The sequence below is a fragment of the Lynx rufus genome, unplaced genomic scaffold (genome assembly GCF_022079265.1).
Source record: "Lynx rufus isolate CCGP_SWC_20201006 ecotype Redwood Valley unplaced genomic scaffold, mLynRuf1.p SCAF_9, whole genome shotgun sequence".
NCBI lineage: Eukaryota > Metazoa > Chordata > Mammalia > Carnivora > Felidae > Lynx > Lynx rufus.
Window position 1 is genome coordinate 22,439,555 of NW_025814897.1, and position 23,830 is coordinate 22,463,384.

At 47.4% G+C, this 23,830-nt stretch overlaps 1 protein-coding gene across 2 annotated transcripts in view; it reads left to right on the plus strand.

The window, feature by feature from the left end:
* PKNOX2 (PBX/knotted 1 homeobox 2) overlaps positions 1-23,830 on the plus strand; it is a 96,409-nt gene that overhangs the window by 45,296 nt on the left and 27,283 nt on the right. The window contains exons 4-5 of one of the 2 annotated variants that reach the window (XM_047071560.1): positions 6,260-6,431; positions 18,276-18,464. In XM_047071560.1, the coding sequence (XP_046927516.1) occupies positions 6,260-6,431; positions 18,276-18,464 (361 nt within the window). Of the gene's footprint in view, positions 1-6,259; positions 6,432-18,275; positions 18,465-23,830 lie in introns of those variants that run through there. The other variant, XM_047071561.1, reaches the window with a different exon arrangement.

Below are 23,830 nucleotides of genomic sequence, written 5' to 3' on the forward strand. Positions count from 1 at the left end.
AGAGTGGCATGACTGTGAATCACAAGGTTTATCACCCAGAAAGAGAACTCAACACTAACGTGCCTCCCTGCATGTGACCATCCTCGCCCCCCTTCCCCCCCAGTCTGCAGTGCTCTGTTTCCATCTACATATCTATTCTCTGTCTCTTTCTCTTGTGTTCTTTGCATGTTACTTTCCCTGAAGCTCTATATTTTTACATTCCTTCTAACTTTTTCCTGCCTCTGCTTCTGTATTTCTGGTCCTCTAAGCAGAAAGAAATGTTAAAAAGTTGTGTTTGTTTGTTTGTTTGTTTGTTTTCCAAAAACCTAGGTTGTCCAAGGAGGGGAAGGAAGAGAAACAGAAAAGGGTCCAACTGTCTTTTCTTGAATCCTTTTAACAAGCTTCAGCCTTATAGGGGAACTTGAAGTTAAGTGCAAGTATGCGAATTACCAAGGAAATGGTGGTCTCCATCCCTGGAGGCCTTTAGAAGTGTTAGGGAAACCTATAAGGACAATTTATGTTACGAATATCTGTCCTGGGGCGCCTGGGTGGCCCCGTGGATTGAGCATCCAACTTCAACTTCAGTTCATGATCTCAGAGTTCATGAGTTCGAGCCCTGCATCGGGCTCACTGCTGTTAGCGCAGAGCCCGCTTCCGATCTTCTGTCCCCCTCTCTCTCTGCCCCTTCCCCACTGGCACGTTCTCTCCCTCTCAAAAATAAATAAACCTAAGAAAGAAAGAAAAAGAAAGAAAGAAAGAAAGAAAGAAAGAAAGAAAGAAAGAAAGAGAAAGGAAGGAAGGAGGGAAGGAAGAGAAAGAAACGAAAGGAAAGGAATGGAATGGAATGGAATGGAATGGAATGGAATGGAATGGAATAGAATAGAATAGAATAGAATAGAATAGAATAGAATAGAATAGAATAGAATAGAATAGAATAGAATAGAATATCTGTCCTGAGGTAGAGAAGAATAAGATGGGCTGTGTTGAGGCTCTCAGAAGCCTCACCTGGGAGAGGGGCAGGTTAGGGGGATTGCCTTGCCCTGAAGAAAAACCTGGGCTTGAGCGAGGGGTGGCTCAGCCTCTCTGCGGCTAGAGAGAGGGTGATGTTCACCACTGCCAAAGGGCTTCAGCCAAAATCCTGCCTTGTCTTCAATCTGCTCTCCGGGGGGCAGCCCAAACTGGGCATTGCAGGCCAGCAAATGGGTGATGTAAAAAACACGAAGGCAGAAATGTCAGAAGTAATTAAACCAAACGATGGCTTAAACCCCTGTAGAAATCAACACATCCGGTTTAATCACCTTCTTAAGCTAGCACAAGACTGCAAGTCTGTGGAGAGGGGTTCTTTATTTCTTTGGATCGTTAACAGAAACTGCATATCTTGAGCTTGATTTTGGTTCAGATGCTCCTGAGGAGAGGTGATGAGGTTGGGGGTGGGGGTAGGGACTCAGAAAAGAGAAAAGAAATAATAAAATGTTATTTGAGATCATCTCTTCTTCCCCTCTCCTCGCCATGCATCTCCCCTGCTCCTGGCTCCGTCGGCACTCACGGCTCCCCCCGCCCCCCAGCACCCAGGCAGAGGCACAGTGCTGAATGTGCTAAATTAGGCCATTAGAGAAATTCATTTCTCTTTATTAGTCTGTGTCAAATCCTTTTTATTAGTGGCTGGAAACGACCTCTCTTCTGCAGTAAAATGTCATGCCAGTTCACTCCTTTTATTTGTTCTGCACTGACGAGGCTCAAACTCTCACTGAATTAGTGCAGTGAGATTTATTTCCTCCAAATTTTGAACGGCTTAAGAGAGATTGGGGTGGAGGGGGCGGTCAGACAGGAGGCGACGGAGAGAAGAGCGGAGAAAGATCTGGGAGGGAGAAGGTGAGCTCTTATGGAGGTCAAATGTCCTCCACTCTTTGGAAATAAAGTCTAATGACCATCTTTCATATCTTGTTCATCATCGTCTGGGCACTGGGGACTGGGTTTCCACATTCTTCTAGCCTCTGAAGGGTATTGATCTACAATGGAACAGATCTGGACAGCATGAAGAGGAACTCCTTAAAACCCATTGTAGTTGGACAAATGGAGGTTCAGGGAAGGCCAAGAATTAAAGAAGCAAATCCCACACCTAACTGGAAATCCTTCTTCCCATCCCTTGCCCGGTTCAGACAGGACCATTCATCTCCCCGGTGGCTAAGATCCCCGGCTCCCATGGTCCCTGCCCACCCCACCCCACTCCAAGCCTGCAGCAAGGGCTATTGGAAAGGACTCTATTGGAAGACTTCCGGCCTCATCTCCAGCCTTCTAGGGTGATGTTGGAGGGAAGCTTAGAAGTATAGGTTAGCGCATAGTCTGGACAACTGGGAAAGGGGCCGGGAACCGGGCTGGGAACAGCCTTAGAGGAGCCCATGGCATGACTGCAGCCACGGAACCCAGCTGGGTCACCGGGAAACAGCTGGTTTCTCAGGAGGTGGTGCACAGCGTCTCACCTATCCCCACGCTTCAGATAGCAGGTGACAGGTAGCAGTCTGGGTTTATCGAGGGATCCAGGCAGATAGAGCATGGGAGCTACAGGCAGCCCACTGACGCTGGCTATCAGTCACAGAAAAGCTGTGGGCAAGCTCAGGTGCCATCTGAGCCCCTGGGCTCAGGGATCCAGGGATCAGAGTGAGCAGAAGCAGGAGCCTGGGGAGGGTAGGTATATGAGAAGAGTGATTTGGGAGCTGGTAGTGTGGCCCAGGCGGGGAGGGGCTGGAGAGAGGTGGCCATCCCAGTACCCATGAGGTCTGTTCTGTGCTCCAGGGGCCCGTGGTTAAATGGGGGGTTGAGGGGAGGTGGCGACAGAAAGTATGTTTCCTTCCGAGAGATAGCAAAAGCCACAGAAAACATTCCACACACACACACACACACACACACACACACACACCCTCTGGGGAGATCTGACACCCGGAAGTGAGAAATTTATAAAAAGGGCCCCTGCTGTGGCTCCGCATAGAAGATGCACATTGTTCCCCACGTGTGTGACAGTGCCTCCACCACACCTGCTTACCTCTTCAACCTCATCTCCCTCTATTCCCATCCTGCCTACCTTGCTCCACACACACTCATCTGGATTTTGTTCTAGAAATGTGCCAGGCTCATTCCTATCTTTGGTGTTTTGCTTTTTTTCCTGCTTGGAATGGCCCTCCCTCAGATCTTTGCATGACTGCCTCCCCATCATTTGAAGCTTAACTTAAATGTCACCTCCTCAGAGAGGCCTTCCCAGACTACTCTCTGCCCTGCAGGGGCAAGGACAGTGGCAAAGAAGACTACTCTCCCCACCTACCCGAACTCTAGTGCTGGGAGACTCCATCACTGACAGATTCCCTCCTCCCCCACCCCTCATGGCATCCATGCTGTGTACACAGAACACACAATCCCCTCGCACATACCGCATACAGATAACACAGAACGCGTGCACACACACTGCATACAATATGGGGCATGTGCACACTGTACTCACAGCACGCAAAATCTGAACCCCACTTTCATACACACAACCCATATGTGCACACATTCTGCATAGACGCACTGTATGGACACACACCATAAAAACACACGGGATGGAACACTTACACAACACTCACACTCGCTCTCATTGACAGCCTACATTGAGCCCTGGTGCACACACATGCACATGCACGCACACACAGAGACCATCCCCTCTCCATTCAGCAGCTGCCCACCCTCCCTGCAACCCGTGAGAAAGGAATGTGCAGTGACCAGCGGCTGCTGCGGGGTTGGGGCGGGGGCTGCGCCCCCAGCACCTGGCACGATGCTGCGGATTATTAGTTCCTGGTAATTTAGTGCCCTTGTACAGAGTCGATTTGTGCCTTTCATTCCTAATTGATCTAGTGGCTGTTTAAATGGCAGCAGGCATCTGTTGAGAGTAGGAAGGTTCATAAGGCGCAATAATTCATAACACCGTCTAGAATTTGCCTTTCATGTCCCTCAGCTAAACCACTGCAGGGCTCTGCTTAAATTACAGCCACTGAGGCTTTCTTTGGTATTCCACTCAGGGCCAGGAGAATCTTGCATTAAACTGGGATCAGGTTAGATTAGACTATAATATGCTGCGGTATTAGCGGCTGCAAATGAAGACTTACACTGGAGTTTAACCCCTTCACCTGGTTTTCTCTTTGTCTTCAACCGGATGGGTAAGCGAACCCATTGTTTTCCCTACCGGCTTCCTGCCGGAGCTGAATAGATCTTCTAGCAATTGGGGACTGCAGATGCACCATCCTTACATATTGACCCTTTTTTCCTCTCCAAACTGTAACCTTGGCTGCACTCTGGGGATCCAGATGTTTACGCATCAGCTCCCAAAACAAGGGTCGGGAGATGGTGTCTAGAGACAGGCGGCCATGCCAAGCAGCTCATAGGAGGCAGGAATTTATGTCTCCTCATCCCCCCACTGCCCCTGAGCCTGAGTAGAATGACTAGTAGGTGTAGGTATGAGTGTAGATGGAACTAAGCACCTTCTGTCTTTTTGCCCAGAATTATTGAATCCCAATACAGGCTGTGAGGGGTTCCCCCATTTACATACAAACACTGTATAGGCTGGATATTCAGTCTTTCTCTTGGTGTGTTCATAGTGTACTGGAAGGAAAAAAGCATGATCTTTTTTCCTTTTCAAGATTTACTGTGTTCTCCAATATGGTAGCCACTAGCCACAAGCGACTAGTTACATTAAAATTGCTAAAGTTAAATAAATTTAAAATTCAGTGTTGCAAGCACCACAGTCATATTTCAAGTGTCTGTTGGCTTCAGTCATTAGTGGCTACCATATTGGACAGAAGAGATTCTAGACCATTTCCATCAGTGCAGAAAGTTCTATCAGACAACACTGACTAGAATATCCCTGTTGGCAGAGGCCTGGGAGCCAAGCTCAACATACATACTTCCTCCTCTCCCAGCAAGCAGGGCTTAATCAAAAAGAAAAGAGCTAGATTGTGTGGTCCCAAGGGACTGAGGAGAGCCCAGAGAAGGATGGACAGATGCTTTCTTTGGAATCATAGTGGAAGGGAATGAGGCTGCAGGGTCCAGGGTCAACAATCTGTGCAAACACATGCACGCTTACCGGGATGCTAAGACCTGATTGTTCACACATGCTGCGGGGAAACAAGAACGATATGCACTTATAAGTACAAATGGCACACACACATACAATATGCAACAAGTATGTATTGGGATCCACATACCTCTTCTAGACTCGGGACACCCAGTGATGAATAAGGTGGGCTTGGTTCCTCCCTCATATAGCTCGAAGTCTGGTGAGGAAGGCAGATAATAAAACAAAGAGCTCAGAGAGCCATCAGCGTAGGGCAGGGGCAGGGGCAGTGAAGGAAGCTTCCCAGAGTTGGTGATGTCTAAGCTAAGACCCTTAGAGCCAGTCAGGTAGGCACTTCAGCTTACATAATACATCACAGAACGATGCCCACACACCCCATACTCACACTCACACTGTCTTCATTTGCCGATTCATCATCAGTCACCAAATATTTAGTAAGTGCCTGCTATGAGCATGTGGGGCAAGGTCCTAAGGATACAATGATCGTTACGACAGGGGCAATCTTGGAAGAAAACAGTGATGCAGATAATCATCGAATCACGGTTGTGCTAAGTGTACGACAATAGAAAGGTGCAGGGAGATGTTATACATGTAACTGGGGTGTCTGATCTAAACTGAGTCAGTCAGCAGACTCTGGACAGGTGGAGATACCCGCCCACCACGTGTGGGACGAATATTCCAGCTCACACATATCCCCCTGCATACACTTGCAGACACACAGGTGTGCACATCTGTGGCCCTCAGCTGGCTCCAGACAGCCACGAATGGGTCTGTGACCAAGCACTACCGCTCATACCCACGACTCTTCTGGATACTTCCTACATCTCCGTCCCGGGTTGACCCTGACCCAGAAATGGACACATTTCTTTGAAATAAGTTATACCCATCATCTCTCACCAAATATCCATGCAGCTTATCTGACCAAAGAGAAGCGTTAGGCACCCAGTGGGGAGGAACGGAGCCCTCTAAGGCCCCAGCAACGAGGAGACTGGATCCTTCCGTGCCAGGGTATGAAGTGCTGTCATCCAGGCTGGCGTGGGGACTCGGGATGTTCTTAAGAAGTAGGACCTTGGGAGAAGGAGCGATGGGAATGTGGGAAAGGGGCCCTGGTGGCTTCTGAGCCCAGCCAGCAGCGGGTCTCTGCGTGTGCGCATGTGTGAGTTCTTGATGTCCCCGCAGGCACCCTCTTTTCCCGCTCCTGACGCTGCTGTTTGAGAAATGTGAGCAGGCCACCCAGGGCTCTGAGTGCATCACCTCCGCCAGCTTTGATGTGGACATCGAGAACTTTGTCCACCAGCAGGAGCAGGAGCACAAAGCCTTCTTCAGCGATGACCCAGAACTGGACAATCTGGTAAAGACCCTCCGACCCCCACCCTGGCTAGGGTCTTCCTACCCTCTGACCCCTCTAAATGCCCTAGAAATGATCCTTTTATTCCTTCATCCATCCCACAGAAAATTTGGGGTGCCCACTCTGGGGCAGGCACTAGATGCCCCCATCTAGCAGCTGAGAACTGTTTCTGGTTCCTTGAACCAAGAGTTTCATGACCGGGTCTTGCTGCCAACGGCCTTTTCTTCTCTGCTCACTGCGGCACCAACATCCCACCACCCAGCACTCCTTGCAGCACGGACAGGAGGGAAGGAGAGGCATGGGAGCCAGAAGGTCTGGGGTAGCTGCTCTGAGGACTGGAGTCCCAGCATGTTAGTGAATCTGTCTTGGGCTGCCCCCAGACGAGTTGATGGCTGGTGTGCTACAGTGTGGAGGATGAAGGCGACAGGCATATTCAAACACATCAACAGAGAAAAAGAGCTGGAGACACAGTCATGTTGAGAAGGCCAGCAGATGTCCTGTCCATCTGAGGGACACAGACCAGGCTCGTAAACCCAGTTTACCATCCAGATCATCACTACAGGGTTTTTTTTTAATACACATTCCTGGGCCCCACCACCTGGGCACTGTGATTCAGTAAGTTTGGTAGGGGCCTGTGAATCTACATTTTGAAGCTTCCCAGGCAACTGCAATCAACAATATTTGATAACCACTACTATCGGTGACATCTGAAATTCTCTTCTCCCCTGGGAATCCTGCAGGGAGAGAGAGAGAGACAGAGAGAGAGAGAGAGAGAGAGAGAGAGAGAGAGAGAGAGAGAAACTGCTCTGTCCAGTCATCACGATATACAGTCACCATGGAATTATTTATTAACCATAATTCTTGATTTTTCTGTGGGTGGATTACCCACATCATGCATGGTGAATTTGGAAACTGGGCAAAACTCTCCTCCGTAAATTGAGTGATTATAGTGCTGACCTCTTGGATCCAGAGTTTAGCTGATACCTGGTCCCAAACACACACACACACACACACACACACACACACACACACACACTCAGAGCACCTACAGAACAGATTTAAGTGACTTACATATCATTCTATGCTGTGAATTACCCACCCCACTGCTTCTCTCAAGAGCTGAACATGATATTTTACGGAGTCCAGAAGAGCTGCCAGGAGAGAGCCCACCCTGGCCTGGAAATTCGTGAAGTGTCAGAGCAGGGCTGGCGTTTAGAGAGAGAGCACGTGCCAGAGAGTAAGCGCTTACCTGGCATCAGAAGTGCTAGTGTAGGTACCACTCTGCTCATCCCCGGCCCTCCCTCTTCCCTGGCTGGGATTGAGCAGCCATACTTCCCGGGAGCCCGGCCCACTGCCTGTCCGGTTCCTTCCAGGCTGGTCTGGCCCTACCCTGCAGCTCAGCTGATTACCATCTCAGAACTGCAGCTATGAAGCGGGTCCTTGGAACTTAGACCCACAGCAGCCAGGCAGCCAGGAGAGGAGGCGGCTCTTTCTGTGGGAGCTAGACTGTGCCTGGGGGGCCAGGACCCCCTCCTGTCACATGACACAAAAAGAAGCTGAGGCCCAAGTTGGTAGAAAATACCTAAAATCAGACCGAGTAACATAAAAGAATGGAAACCTTTTTAAGAAGCAGGAGTCCTGGGGCAACGAACCTCACGTACCTTACCCACCACTGCCTGCCAGGTGAGCTACCAAAGACACACTGAGGACAGCCTCCTGTTCCAGTATAACCTGGAAAATACCGAAAAGGGGCCAGCTCTGTGCTGTCCCCTTGCTAACACTGCCTAGGTCTCTCTGGGTTTTGTTCACTCAAAGAATCCAATTTCTTGGTTCAACCCAGCAAAACTTGGTTAAGTGTCTGCTACATGCACGCCTGACCTAGGGATGTGGATGTAGCAGCAGCTGCCCCAGTGGCCCCAGATCTCTGGTGTTGCCTGGTCGTCTGTCCTGGGTGACTGGGCTGGGAGTGGGGCAGATATCACACCCACCCACATGGGCCTGATTTACCTAGATGTGCTAGCCACGGTCAATGACTGGCTGACCGGTCACTTGTTTAACGAGAGCCTGGGTGGCTCAGTGGGTTAAGCATCTGACTTCGGCTGAGGTGATGATCTCATGGTTTGTGAGTTCGAGCCCCTCTTCAGGCTTTGTGCTGACAGTGCAGAGCCTGGGTGGGATTCTCTCTATCCCTCTCTCTCTGCCCCTCGCTCACTCACACCCTCTCTCTCTCTCTCTCAAAAATAAGTAAATAATAAAAGTAGACTAATTAATTAAAAAATAAAGTAAAAACAAAATAACAATAATAAAATAAATAAATAAATAAATAAATAAATAAATAAATAAATAGAGAGGGTTGAAGGAGCACTTAGAGACAGAGGGCCTGAGCCTGGCTTCACTGCTTACCCTCTGTGTGACTTTAATGACGTAACTCCTTTGAGGCTCGGTTTTCTCGTCTGTAGATCTAATACACCTGTCTCATGTGACTGTGACAAAAAAATTAACAAGATGGCCTGTGGAACTAAATGTCCTTTAAAAATGCATGGCATCCAGAAGGTTAATCTCAAATGCAGTATCCCTTGGGTGAGGCGATCCACCTTCCCAAACTCTCCTCCTGGCCATCAAAGAGACCGTGTGGCTGGGCCCCTGCAACTTTATTTGGGGGGGTCAAGCAGGACCCTTTGCCACCCCATTTGTAGTTCTGTGTCGGGAGGGGGCAGCTGAAGAGGCCAACCACAGGAGCCATCATTAGAACAAGAATCATGTAGCCAGCACAGCCGAGATGCACATAATTAGAAATTAGAAAAAGGTCAGATCGCGTCATTATCAGCTCAATCAGCTGCTGAGTGCCACAGCCAGTTAATTTGGCATCTGTATTTTTTACAACCCTGTACACGTAGCCCAACGGACTGTAACTCTTTATCCGGACAGATATACTGCGCAGCGGAGCAGGGACATAAAATGAGAGACCCCAAGCAAATGAGCTGAGATAATTGAGAGATTTATTTTTTATATATATGTGTGTCAGGGCGGCTTTCCTTTGCCCTTGAATATTGACTTTCACAAATGGGATTGCCAGGAGGACATGGGTCCCCCCAAACTTTGGCCCACCCTGAACCCTCAAGCCACGCTCTGATCCTGCTTTCTCCCAAGCCCAGAGAGCCCGTCGGCCCCAGTCTTGCCAGACCCGCCATTTGGACATCAATCCTCCCACCTCCAGCCACCCATCCTCCATGCAAATCACAGTGCTGACTGGTCCCTTCCCCTGCTCCCAGTAGTCTCCCAGACAGGTTCCCATGGGAACGGCTGACTGAGCTCTCCCAGAGCTCCCAGAGCTGCCCAAAGATCAGAGAGGTTCCCAGATAGAAGGCTTCAGAGGGAACCTCCCCCCCTGCTGAGCCAGCTGCTCCCACAGCACACTGCTGCCAGAAGGGAAACTTAGATTCACAAACAGCTAGGGAGAAAACCATGGAGAGAAGCTGGTTCAGCCCATCCCACTACCCATTTTACAGATGGGGACACTGAAGTCCAGAGAAGGGAAATAACTCATTAGGACCAGACCCTAGGTCTGCTGGCTCCCAATACCCTGCTCCTTCCAGGGTCACCACCTCTCTTCTTTCTGGGGTTAGTAACGCCCTCATTTATAAATGCCACCAGCTTCTCCAGATCCCCACCTGCCCACCCACCCCCACCCATCCCCTGGTGCCCCACTCTCTGACCCTCTCTACCTCCCTATTTCAGTGCCGTGGGTGGCTAAGCTGGCACACTGCCCCCTGTCCCCCAACCATCCAGAGCTCCCTCCCTCTGGATACTCTCCACCCCAGTCCGCACACCCAACCAGCACTCACCAGACCCATTTCTTACCGGGCCCACTGATCCCCCGTTTGGACCCAGCAGCCTCTGACTGGCAGTTGGTAAAGTTTGTAAAATTTGCAAGTTCCCCAAACCCCTTTGAAAGGTAAAAGCTTTTTGTTTTATAAAATCTGATTTACGGGCCCCCAGTGCAGTCCCGAGGTTTTATATATTATGCAAGATTTCAAACCGAGGCTGTAAAACGTACGGTTTCAGTTTCATGCATGGAATTTTTTTATGTGTAAATTTTTTAACATTTATGGGGCACGTTTTAATGAGACTCTGGTGTGGCTCGAGGGACAGATTATGGCTGCCTGACCGCAAAGCCAGCTCCAAAATGGGGCCCCCCAGACTCCTGGGCCCACTCTAAAGAGGCAGGGCCAGAGGCCGGAGGCTGTGAATAAGGAGACACAGGAAGGAACCAGGCCAGAAGTCTGGGCCCACAGAGACCTCAGGCAGCCCCGTTCAGAATCATTCACTTCAGGCTTCAGTCCCACGGTCCCTACATAGGGACAGAAAAATCTTACCAACACCAGGAAAGGGAAAGCAAATAAGGATAATCAAAGCTAGTCATGATTAACATTTATAGAGCACTTACCAGGTGCCAGGTGCCATTCTAAACACCTTACAGATATTATCTTATTTAATCCTGTTTTCAAACCCACGACGTAGGTTACAAGTATTATTATTATCCCCATTTAAAGACGAGGAGACTGAGACACAAGGTGGCATCACTTAGTTCAAGATCACACAGCTAGTCCAAGGCAGAGGCCCGAGTCAGATACCGCACAGGTCTCGAACTCCAGCGCCCACACTCTTACCCGTCGTGCTGACTTCTAGCTACTCTTTCTCTAGTGCTCTGGATGCACCAGCTCTTGTTTTTAGTTCTTTCTAGATGCATCTCATTTAATCCTCAGTACAACTCTGGGGGAGTTGCTATTATTATCCCATCTTACAGGAAAAATGAGGAAAGTAAAGTCTGGAGATTAAGTAAGTTGTCCAGAATTTCTCAGTGGGTGAAAGACCCCCGAGACTCTGCCTCCAAACCCCATTGTTCTTGACCACCCTTCTCTATTCAGTTCTCGTAATAGCCCCATGAGGTAGTTATTGACATCCCCACTGTACAGAGGAGAAAATCAAGGAGTAAGGGTCCCACAGCCGAGCTGGGATTTGCACCGAGTGGGTCTAATTCCCAAAGCCCACCTCTTTCCCCCGAACCACTTGCTTCTCCAAATTCTGAGGACATCAGAGGAGAAGTGTCGCCTTATTGACTAAAACGTGATTTAGCTGGTCATGCACGATGGCTTCCGTAGCCGTTCGTTTTATCCCCTAATCATCTGGCAGTTCTCGCACCTCCAGTCTTCACCTTTTCTTCCACATCCTGCTCCTTGTTCCAGTGACGCTGTACTTCCAACTGCTCAGATCCAGCCGGTCTGGTCGAGAACAACTCCTGATTAGAATTTAGCTTTGGCTGCCCTAATGACCCGCAGGAAATATCTGAGCACTTTAAGGAATGCAAGTTTATAAACCCTTTTGTCTGTAAGTGAGGGAGAGTAGTTCCAGCTTCCTGACTTGCAGAAGGAGGAGAGGGTGAAAAGAACCTGTCCCCCAGGGAATGGATACCTCCCTAACTGCCGCGTGGAATTCTGGCTACCCGAGCGTATCACCTGTGTATCCCCATGGTTAGAAGACTCCAGTGAGATGATGATGAGAAAAGCATTTTGCAAATCATAAAGTGGTATGTATATAAATGTTTTGGAAGGCAAGGATTTATGACTATCAAGTGAGGGGGCCACGATCCTACAAGAGAGGCCACTTTTCAGAAAGGAACTTGGTGGTAGCGGGGTGGGGGAAGGGTTAGCGTAAGGGATAGACATTTATCAAATAGCCACTATGCACCCAGAGCATTTACATACATTGTTTTATTCGACTTTCCCACCCACTCTACAGTGTAGGGGTTACAATCCTAAGTTTCACAGATAAAGTTAAACCACTTGTCCAAAATAGGCAGGCAGGAAATAGTAGATTTGGGACATCACACCATGCGTCTTCACAGCCAGCCAGAAGCTCCAGTCCCGGGTACTCTCCCGGGACTGGTTGGGCTCATGTGCAGTGGTATGAGACTAAAATGCAAGATGGCATCTTGTTTTGCTTTTTTTTTTTTTTTTTTTTGAAGGGTACTTCTCAGAAGAAAAGGGCTGTTTCTTTATTTTGAAAGAGCAAAAAGAGAGAGAGAAGCTGGAGGTGAAGCAAGACTTGGGGGGGGAAAGATTGAGAATACATCACATTTGATGATGATATTAAATTAAATGGAATTGTTATTGCTCTAGAAGATTTGAAATAACTTTTTATATGACATTGATCACTTAGAAAAATAGTTTAATAAATCAGAGTTTTATTCTGATTTAGAAGCAAAAACCCAAAATTGCAAACACATAGGATAGAGAATGATTTACTAAACATAAATACAGAGGCAAAACACTAGAAATGATTCTGTTTCCACCAGCTGAATATGGAATGGCAATATAAAAGCCACCAGCATATTAGAAATCATTAAAAGAGGTTAAAAAATTATATGCCTTTGGTTCCCTGTGACTTATAAGATATTTTCACATCATTATCTCCTTTACCCCTCATCAGATCTTATGAGCTAGGGATGATCATTATTCCCATTTTACAAATGAGGACGTTGAGGCCCACAGAAGTCATGGAACTGGCCCATAACATCCAATTTGTAAACAGTAGGCCTGGATTCAGGCTGTTTGGCAACAGCCCCCACAGGCTATCTGTTCTGCCACACAGTCACCCCCACTAATGGTATGGCCCATCTTGTTCTCTAGTATTGAATAGGTCCTACATATTCATGCCTCAGAATACCATTATGATTTACTCTACCTTCTTAAATCTTTAAACCAAGCCCATTATCCCATGAAAAAGTAATCCTTCAACTGTGCTCTGTTAGACCCAAAGGTAGGTCCACTTTTGGCCACCGTGCACCGGATCTGGTGTAAGCTCACTGTGTGTATTTCATTTAAACAAAAACTTTCTGCATAGATTTTACTTTATAGTTTGTCTTACTTGTACTTTCTGATTCTTTTTTAATAGTAAGTATTTATTGGCTATGTTTTTTAAATAAATGAATAGATATGTGTACCTTAGTGTGATGTGAATGTGTATATGTATATTTAAAAATAAAGAAGTGAAATCTTGATTAAAAATGAAGACAAGTCCAGTAAATGAAAGCTCAGAGACAGAAGGAAAGATAAAATGGAAGGAGAGAAGGAGAAAGGAAGGAAGGAAGGATGGGAAAAAAGAAGAAAGGTTTAAAGAATTAGGATGATTTTGTCTCGAGAAGACAAAGCTAGTTGGACAAGTTATTCAAGTCCGATGCCTTGTTCTGTGTATGGCATATAGTGAGACTCAATATTTGTGTTGAATGGATAACATTAAATTAAGGGAGGTGTATTGACAGAGGCACTAGGTAGGTATTCTTAATGCCTGCAAAAGGCTGAGTAAGCTCTTTATATTCAGGCAGGAGAGATTTTGGTAAATGTAAGGGAGAACTTCTCAATCAGCCGACTGAGCGAAAATAGAGATGGTCTGAAGCAAAGGTTCTGACTGGGAGAGCCTCAGAAGAGAGGAGGCAGCCATGTATCCTAGAGTTTGGACCATCCACTCACCTAGACACCAGCTCAGGTCATCTCCTGGGGTCCCTTCCAGCCCCATCAGTGAATTGAGGGCACAAGTCCTGGTCATGTTCAGGGAATCAGAAAATGGAAAGCACCTGAGAGCCCAACCCTCTCTTTTTATGGAGGAGGAGGCAGACACCTACATCAGTAGGTGTTTTGACCCCTGTGCACTAGGCCAGGAATGAGAGACGAGAAGCCAGAGCAGCTGAATAAGGGAACATTACCAGGGAGAGTTCTGGAAATCCAAACGTTTAATGTCCCCAACACTATTTGGTCTTCCTGGAACCTCATACTTCCCATCACTGAGCCACTTTCCCCCCAGACCATGCACCCTTCAAACTGCTTTTCTCCATCTACACAAATCCCAAGAGCCCATCTTGAGGGTGAAGCAACATAGGTCACCCAGCTTCATATCCTAGTGTTATCACTTACCAGCCGTGTGACTTTAAACCAGTAAAAATACCTCTAGGCTTTATTTTCTTCAACTGTAAAATGTGGGCAATCATGGTGCCTATTTGCAGAGGTGATTCTGTGGTATAAATAAGATAAGTCATGTGATAGGTTTAACACAGTGCCTGAGACATAGTAAGAATAAGAAATGTTCGGGTATTGTTATCAATCAATCAACGAGTCAAGGGCATTTATTAAATGCTTTATGTGGTGCTAATTACTCTGAAAGACATAAACCAAGGTATCCATGGCCAAAGTCAAGTAGGAAACTTAGAGCAGATGTTCATTCAGTACCAAATAATCCATTCTAAAGTCATGATTCTTTTCTTTGCCTGGGAGAGCACAGTCTCTTTTGGTCTCAGCCCCACAGAGGGAGCACTCCTTTAGGGTAAGACCCTAGGATTGAGCCCTGTGTGAAGACACAAAACTGTTGGTTTCTGTCTTTGAGTGACAATTAGTCTAATTCAGTACTCTGAGAGCCCTTAATTAGTTGAGCACAGTTCCAGCCCATCAGGCCATGCAAAAAGCTAACCCAGAGACTACTCAGTAGTACTCCACTAGAAATGCCAGCGAAGCTCAGACAGGAGTGTGGCACTGATGTCCAGCCGCCACACAGCTCTACTCACACCTGACCATCAAAATTCCGGGAGAGATTCTCTGCTTGTTTCCTAAGCACCGAGATGTTAGCCAATAGCTAGAAGGGTAGAATTAAACAGGGACTCCCTGTATACTGCTTATGTCGACATCAGTGGGTCTCAAAAGGCAGCAAGGCCCACCCCCTTTTCATTTTTCATTTTGTTGTCATTGTCAATTCACATGCAGTCCTAAGAACTAATACAAAGAAGTTCTGATTCCCTTCTTGCATAACTGTTAGTACAGTTTCACAACCAGGAAACTGACAACGATACAACCCACCAATCTTATTCAAATTGCACCATTTTACATGCACTTCGGTGTGTGTGTTTAGTTTTGTGCCATTTTCTCACATATATAGATTCATGTAAATGCTGATAGTCGAAGTACAGAATAGTTCTTCCCTTCTCCCTCCCGCCCCCTTCTGCTCCCCCTGGCCACCACCCATCTGTTCTCCATCTCCACAATTTTGTCATTTCAAGAATGTTAGATTCATGGCATCATACACTGTGTAACCTTTTGAGATTGGCTTTTCTTTAAAAATTTTTTTAATGTTTATTTATTTTTGAGACAGAGAGAGACAGAGCATGAACAGGGGAGGGTCAGAGAGAGAGGGAGACACAGAATCCTAAGCAGGCTCCAGGCTCTGAGCTGTCAGCACAGAGCCTGATGCGGGGCTCAAACTCACGGACCGTGAGATCGTGACCTGAGCCAAAGTCAGACACTTAACCGACTGAGCCACCCAGGCGCCCCTTGAGATTGGCTTTTCTTTCTCAGCATAATTTCTTTGAAATCCATCAAGTTGTTGAGTGTCTCAATAGTTTGTTCTTTTTTGTTGCTAACTAGTATTCTATGACATGGATGTACCACAGTGTCTTTATCCATTCGCCTATTGAAATATATTTTGGTTGTTTCTAGTTTGGGGCTGTTAGAAATAAGGCTGCTTTGACTGGTTTTTGTGTGAACACATATTTTATTTCTCTGGGATAAGGGCCCAAGAGTGCAATTGCTGGGTATATGGTAAACATATATGTAGTTTTATAAAAACAAACAAACAAAACTGTTATACTGTTTTCCAGAGAAATAAACATTTCCAGAAAAATGTTTTACCATTTTTCATGTCCCCCGGTAATGTATGAGTGATCCAGTGTCCACTTCTTTGCCAGCATCTGGTGTTGTCACCATTATTTATTTTAACCATTCTGATAGGTGTACAGTGATATCTCATTGTGGTTTTAATTTGCATTTCCCTGGTAGCTAATGACTTTGAATATCTTTGCATGTGCCTATTTGCCATCTGTATATCCTCCTCAGTGAAATGTCTCATGTTGTCTTTTGTCCCTGTTCTAATTGGGTTGCTTGCTATGTTACTGTTTACTGCTGAGAGCTCTTTATATATTCTAGAAATAAGCCCTTTGTCAGATACATGGTTTGCAAGTATTTTCTTCCAATCTATAGTTTGCTTCTTCATCATCTCCTTCACAGGGTCTTCTGAAGGGCAAACACTTTTCATTTGTGTGGGTCCTAATTTATCAATTTTTCCTTTTCTGGGTCAAGCTGGTATTGTCAAGCCTAAGACCTCTTTGCCCACGCTTAGGTCCTGATGATTTTCTTCTGCATTCTTGTTCTAAAAGCTTATAGTTTTATATCTTACATTTAGGTCTTTGATCCATTTGAGCTAACTTTTATAGAAGATGTTAGATTTCAATCAAGGTTCACCTTTTTGCTTGTGGATATCCGATTGCTCCAACATCAGCTTTTTGGAAAAGCAATTTGGCAATAGTTATCATGAGCCAAAAAAATGCCCATAGCTTTTTTCCTGTCATTTCTGGGAACTCACCCTAAGGAAATAATGCAGACACATGAATAAAAGCTGTAACTTGGAAAACAGTCACTGGAACGTTTTTTGTAAAATTGAAGAATTGGAAGTAGCCTGAATGCCCAAAAATCAGAGATTGCTTAAGGATGGCACACGTGGGAAAAAATATGCAACAATTAAAAATATATCTACTCAATTATCTTTACCCATTCAACAAATATTTACTCAGTACCCATAGTGTTGCTGCCAGGATAACGTGGTAAGCAAATTAGACACCATCTCTCCCTTCTAGAAGCTCACAGCCTGGAAGGGACAATGGAGAAAACAGTTCCGGTGCTTAGAAAAATACATCTGGGAACACCTGGGTGGCTCAGTCAGTTCAGCGTCCGACTTCGGCTCAGATCATGATCTCACGGTTTGTGAGCTCGAGTCCCACGTGGGGCTCTGCACCAACAGCTCCGAGCCTGCTTGGGATTCTCTCTCTGCCTCTCTCTCTCTCTGTCCCTTCCCCACCTGTGCACATGCACTTTCTCTCTCTCTCTCTATCAAAAATTAATAAACATTTTTTTTAAAAAATGAAAAATACATTTGGTATACCAAGGAAAAAAACAGGAAACAAAATTGCACACGGTGAAAAGACAAAAAAAAATCGTTTTTTTAGGGTGATTGGATCAAGCACAGTTTATTGTCATCTTTTCCAAACCTCCCGCAGCATTTTTCTTTGCATAATAATAACAATGATAAAGAGAAAGCTCCAGTTGAGAAACAGCTCCTTGCCAGGGAAGGTTGGGAATGTCCATTTGAAGAGGCAACAGGCACACATACAACAATCCAAAGGGCACAAGAGTAACCACCACGGACAGCAAGGTGTTCCAGAGCCCAGCTAAGTCATGCTGGATGATTCAGTCAGTCAACAAGTATCAATGGGGGCATCTGCAAGGTGACCTGTATTACATGAGGCACTCAGAGTACATGTGCAAGAATAGACAGTCCCTGACTTCTTCGGGCACTCACAAGAAATTCTGATCTCCATCTTCCTCGTGCCTGTTCAGCACTTCACTTTTCCACTTGTGAATCCTTTCGACCAACCTAGACAGTTGTTAGGGAGGGCACAATTATCCCCATTTTTCAGACAACGTGGCAGGGCCAGTGCTAGAGACCTGGCTTTCATCTCTGTGGTCCTCAGAATACCATTACTCAAGAAAGATTGTGTTAACAGTGGGCTCAAAGCATGCAAACAATCAGCAGACAGCCGTAACTAGAATTTAAATCGAGTGGATGAGAAAGCGTATACCTGGGGCAGGGGATGGGCTTCTCCCCCCTGGTGTGCTCAGGGCTCGGGAGGTCAAGGCAGCACGGGGAGTGTCATCTGAACACCTGGGCTCACTTCTCCCCTTTTCTCCCCAGATGGTGAAGGCAATCCAGGTCCTGAGAATTCACCTGCTGGAATTGGAGAAAGTCAATGAACTCTGCAAGGACTTTTGTAACCGCTACATCACCTGCCTCAAAACCAAGATGCACAGTGATAACCTGCTCAGGAATGACCTCGGGGGACCCTACTCCCCCAACCAGCCCTCCATAAACCTTCACTCACAGGTAACACACAGGGCTGGGTCCTAGCTCCTAAGCCAGGTGTAGAAATGTCTGAAGGTCCCCTGGTGGCCTAGGAAAGTGGAGCAGGCTCACTGGATCCTTTCAGCATAAGGGCCCTCCTCTGATCCACTCCTTCTCATCAGCAGTACCAGAACGCACCGTGCCAAGGCATTAATATTCCTTAGAAGATGACCAAAGTGATTCCTGGCTTCCCGGCCCGAGATATCCTAAGAAATGTGCCTAAGTGTTGAGATGGAAAGCTTTCCTGGAGGATGAGGCAGGAGCAGAGCCCGCGATGGACTCCAACCTCCTAGCCTCATGCACTTCTCAAGAGGGCTTGCTAAGCTCTCCATGTTCTTGAGAAGGACAGTTTGGGGAAAGTGGTCCTTCCCTGAATCCCGCCCACCTAATAAATGAAGACAGTTTCCCATGCAACTGCTTCTCCCAGATCGTTTTCTAGTTGCTTGCCCTACCCTGACTCCTCTGTCTTCCTAAGGTTCAGGGCCACTGTAAATGTCACTTCAAGTTACTCCCCTCCCAAGAGTCACCTGCCACCTTCATCCTGGGGACCGGGGATGTGGAAATGGCAGCTATGTGTTGTAGGTGAGAATGGAGTTTTCCCTCCAGGGCAGAATATTTTCCCCAAACCTACGAGCTAAGAAAGCTGCCTGGTGACCACCTTTTCATCAAACTCACTGACATCTACTTAAGCCATAGCTCACCACTTTCTTCCTTTCCCGGTGAGCTCCCGAGTCTAGGACAGACACGTGGAAGGCCCCTGGAGGTTTAGAGTAGCCTATTCTCATGAGACAGTCGGGCTTGGGGGAAAGGATAAGCTTTCTAAGATTAATAGGTGCTGGAAAGAATGCCTAAGAAAGGGAGTGCCATTTTTATCTCTAAGCTTTAAGGGCCAACACACTTAATCCATCCCTCCAGGTTGGTAGAGGCAGGGGAAGGGTCGGGGGGGCCTCTAGAAGGTCAGCCACGCCTTGCACATATTGACAACAAGTATTACATTAAACCCACCCCAGAGGGATCTCTGTGGGACTTGACAGTGAGTACTGCATGGGACATGAGGCAAGAAGTTTATTTCCTCTTCCCATTGCTTGAAATCACCAAATCACTTTATTACAGATCTAAAAACAGCCGCCCAGGCTTCTGCTTGCTAATATTCTCTTGAAATAGACTCATTCCTTCAGAGTCTTATTGTACTTTCCCTTATGATCAAAATTAGCAAGAAACTTGCATAAAAGAGGACAATAATTGCTCAACGAGCATCTCGTTTGTAATTTATTAGTTTCTATTATTGTGGGTTACCATGGTGACGCTGCGCAGCCCCGGTGACGGGAGAGATGCAAGATAGGAGCTGAGGAGGCTGTGAGGCCTCACCAAATGGAGATGCACATTTTTATCAGTAATTTTCATGAAAATAATAAGTGAGGAGTTAATGAGATGGAAAGCCATCCTGTGGCTATTGTGAATTTTTTTTAAGTGTTGATCTAATTAGAATGCATCGGTCAGGAAAAGTAATGAGGATTTAGTGCCTCACAGAGATGTGAGGATCATATCAGAAAATTAGCACAAGTCTTTGGAAATAATCAGGTCCTTGGAGAGGCTCTGGATTTCCCCTCCTGGGCTCTCCAAGTCTACCTCGAGCGCTGACATTGGGGGTGTACCAGGGCAGTGGGGGGAAGAAAGGAGGGCCAGGGGGCTTAGCAGCCACAGCGGCCCGCTTCAGGTTGGGGTCCTGGGGCTGACAAGTTAGTCTGCAGCAAGCAGGGCCACTGGGGACGTGGAGTTGGCAGAGAAGGATAACATGGGCTCTGGGTGAGCCAGGGCTCAGAGATGCTGCCTGTGAAAGTCAGTCCTCCCGGGAAATCCCAGCATTCGGTGCCTCTGAGCTTTGAGGACGGAGGAGGGAGAACTTTGATTCCCGTCATTGTAAATATCAGATCTCTGCCCGACAGCGAAGCTGGCCCTGGGGTGGCCACTGCAAAAAAGCTTCTGATCTGCTTAGAAAGAGGAACTCAGACAATCGGGCAAAAACAAAGACAGCCAGAAAAAGAAGAAAAGACACTTAGCAAGTGCTTCCGTTTGGAATTTCTCAAACTTGTCCCTTCATTGCCTGTGACTGCCACCACGTATGTAGTTCTGACTTCAGTGGGTAAATAAGATAATTACACACAGGTTGCTGCCCTAGATTCCTACCGGTTCCCCTGTCCTGTCTGGCTAGCCCTCAGCCCTCCACACGCACACACGCACACACACACGCACACACACACGCACACACACACGCACACACACACACACTTACCTACACATGCCTCTTAAGCTTCTGTTGCTGGATTTGTTGTCCTAAAGCTCTGTTTTTGTCATTCTCTGAGCTTGAAAGCTTGGATTGTCCTCAGAGGTTTCACATCCTATCGCCTGATATTCAAGGCTCCTTCCAGGTCCCCATTCTCCCATGCCTGTTTGTTAGGGTGACGCTTCCACACCTCTGCAGGACCAAACCCAGCCTCTTCTGCAAGGACAATAACAAGGCTGCTCTACCCTGGAGGCCTCTCTAGGTGCCCCATGCAGAAAGCACTTTTCTTGCTCTCAACTAACTGCTGGAACACCATAGGCCACTTATATGTAAATATCACATGTGACTTTATCTCTGAGTCGCTAGTGTAAGTGTTATTCTCCCCTCCTAGATGACAGACGTGTTTTGGGTACAGACAGTATTTTATATACAATTATAACCCATGCCTGGCAGCGGCTAACCCAAAATCTTATGCATGGACGGCCAGTAAACATCTGTTGAAAAAAGTAAGACAAGGAGAAAGAAGGAGACAGATCAAGAGAGGCCAGAGGAAGCCAAAGGAGGGAAGGAGAAGTCAGAAGAAAGATAAAGGGGAAGAAAGACAACTCTGGAGAGTCACATTCAAGAGAGGAGATACAGGAAGGATGAACATCTGCGGCGGGGCAGAGGGGGGGGGCGGTTGACAGGAAAGGGTAGGAGACGCAGACCGAGGAAAAGGGAAGCGAGGCCCCAGAAAGATGGAGATGGAGGCAGAAATGAGAGGGAAAGTATGGCAGCCACAGTGGGATGAAGGGACAGGCCAGGCAGGTGTGGTGTCAGTGCAAAGTCAGGTGCGGGGAGAGGGAATGTGAAGAGGACGTGCCCAATGCTATCCAGGTCGGACTCCCGTCACTGTCTCCCTGAGCTGCTGGGGGGTGCAGGGCTGGCGGGGCCTTCCCGGGAAGGAGAGTCTCCACTGCCAAGAGACTTTTCAGGAGAGGAGGCAGACGTCAGGGCATGGGAGCCAGTATGGGAGAGAAGAGAGAAAAGGAGTGTCTGGTGTGGGTGCGTGTGTGTGTGTGTGTGTGTGTGTGTGGGTGTGTGTGTATGATGGTTCACATTCGTCATGGTTCGACCTTAATCCCCCCAGCCTGAAATAGCCACACCGAGCGCCAGCCTGGTCCAGGGAGGGGTGTCTCCCCTCTGGAACATGATCCTCAGGACCAACATTCCAGCCGCCTGCCAGCTTTGTTGCAAACTGCTGGCTCATGGTTTTCCCTATGTGCTAATCATTCAGCCTGTGTTGCAAAGCGGGAGACATTTTTTTCTTCAAATTGGTTCCCCCCACCACCACCAGATGCCATACTGTGTCCCCATTCAGCTCTATGGCAGCTGGGTACATTCGCGGCTTGGCCTTCCATTTCTGAATGTGAACTTTCTCTTGGGGATGGAATCAGGGTAGGGAGTGGGGGAGATTGCTTCCACCGAGTGAGAGAGCTGAAACAGAGTTCCCAAGGAACTGAGCCACAGCTACTTTTTCCCACATCCCCAGGAAGCCGTCCTGTACTGCCCGCACTGGAATGACATCCAAGCTTCCTCATAGCTCCAAGCCCAGGCTTCCTGCAGGGGCAATCCCCTCGGTAAGGAGGCTCATTCTAGACTCCGACTTGGGCTTCTCCTATCTTTCCCTAGAGGGCATAAACTAAACCGTCCCACTAGAGAGACCCTAACTCCTGCCTCGCTCAACTATTAATTTGACTTGAAACTCACCCCTCTTTCTCTGTAAGGATTTTAGCTGCAGCCCTATCGTGGGGCAAATCAGACTTACCTGCGGATCTCAGCCACCAAGCATTTGGGGGGCACTTACTGCATGCACTGTGCTAGGTCCTGTGAAAGCATAAGTGAATTGTCCAGAAGGAGCTCCCAATCTCAGTGTGAGGGAGCTGTGAGTCATACCTGAGGATCCTGATCAGTTATATGAGCTATAGTAGGCTCCAGGTCAAGTAAACATTGAGGAAGGCAGGAAAGGAGCAGCTGGAGACAGAGCCACAGGAAGCAGTCTGGATTGAACAAACCACACGTGTGGCTGCAGGTTGCCCCAGCCATCACTCGGCCTCCTTCCTCCTGCCCTGGGAAGGCCTGGGCCCAGCCTGCACACCCTCAGGGCCAGGGTCTGTTCCTGCCAGAGGCAGAATGAGCAAACCTCAGCATATGGATTAGATAGGCCAGCAGAAGGATTTTGCCCATTGTCATTGGAGAAGTTGGAGATTCACTGGCCTTGGAGGACTTCCTGGAGGAGGGAGATGGGGGGGGTGTGCTATCTGGGAACTCTAAAAGTGAGCGTTCCCTATGTAGAGAGAAGTCTGGGAGATGGTAAGGAACAGAAACAGCCTTTCAGAATCCCTGGAGAGAAGCTGGTAGAGGAGAAGAGGCCATTCATTCCCACATCATGCATCTGTTCAAGCCTATTGAGCCTGCTGAGTTCCAAGGATATCAAAGTGGATATGGGATAATCTCTGACCTCCAAATGTCATAATGGAGTATCTTGCAGCCAAGTTGTAGGGGGTTATGCTTTGAGGCTGATAATGATGGCCAATCTCCAAAGATGTGAGAGGTAATGGAGAATGTGGGCGATGGGATAAGGACTGAAAACATGTTGGAGGCAAATTAATTGAGTAGCCTCTTATGCTGCTCCAAGAAGATCTGGCAGAGAAAGGGGAAAATGTCAACATTTATTGAGCCTCCCCCACATCTCAGGCACAGTAGGTACTAGGTGCTTTACATATATTATCTTATTGACTCCTCACAACAAGGCCACAAGGAGCACATTATTTTCTCCATTTTCTCCCCCAAGGAAAGAGAAGCTCAGAGAAGTTAAGATACTGGCTTAAGGTCACACACACACCTAATAAACAGCAGAGGCTGGGATGGGCTACTCCCAAGGCTATGTTCTACTTGTTAAAATCACTCCCTTTACCTTTTTTCCTGACACCTATGAAGAACCAGAGGTCCTGGGCCCTGGAGAGGGAGAGGTGACCCCACTTAACTGGAGAGCAGGGATTTGAACACTAGAGAGGAAGAAACT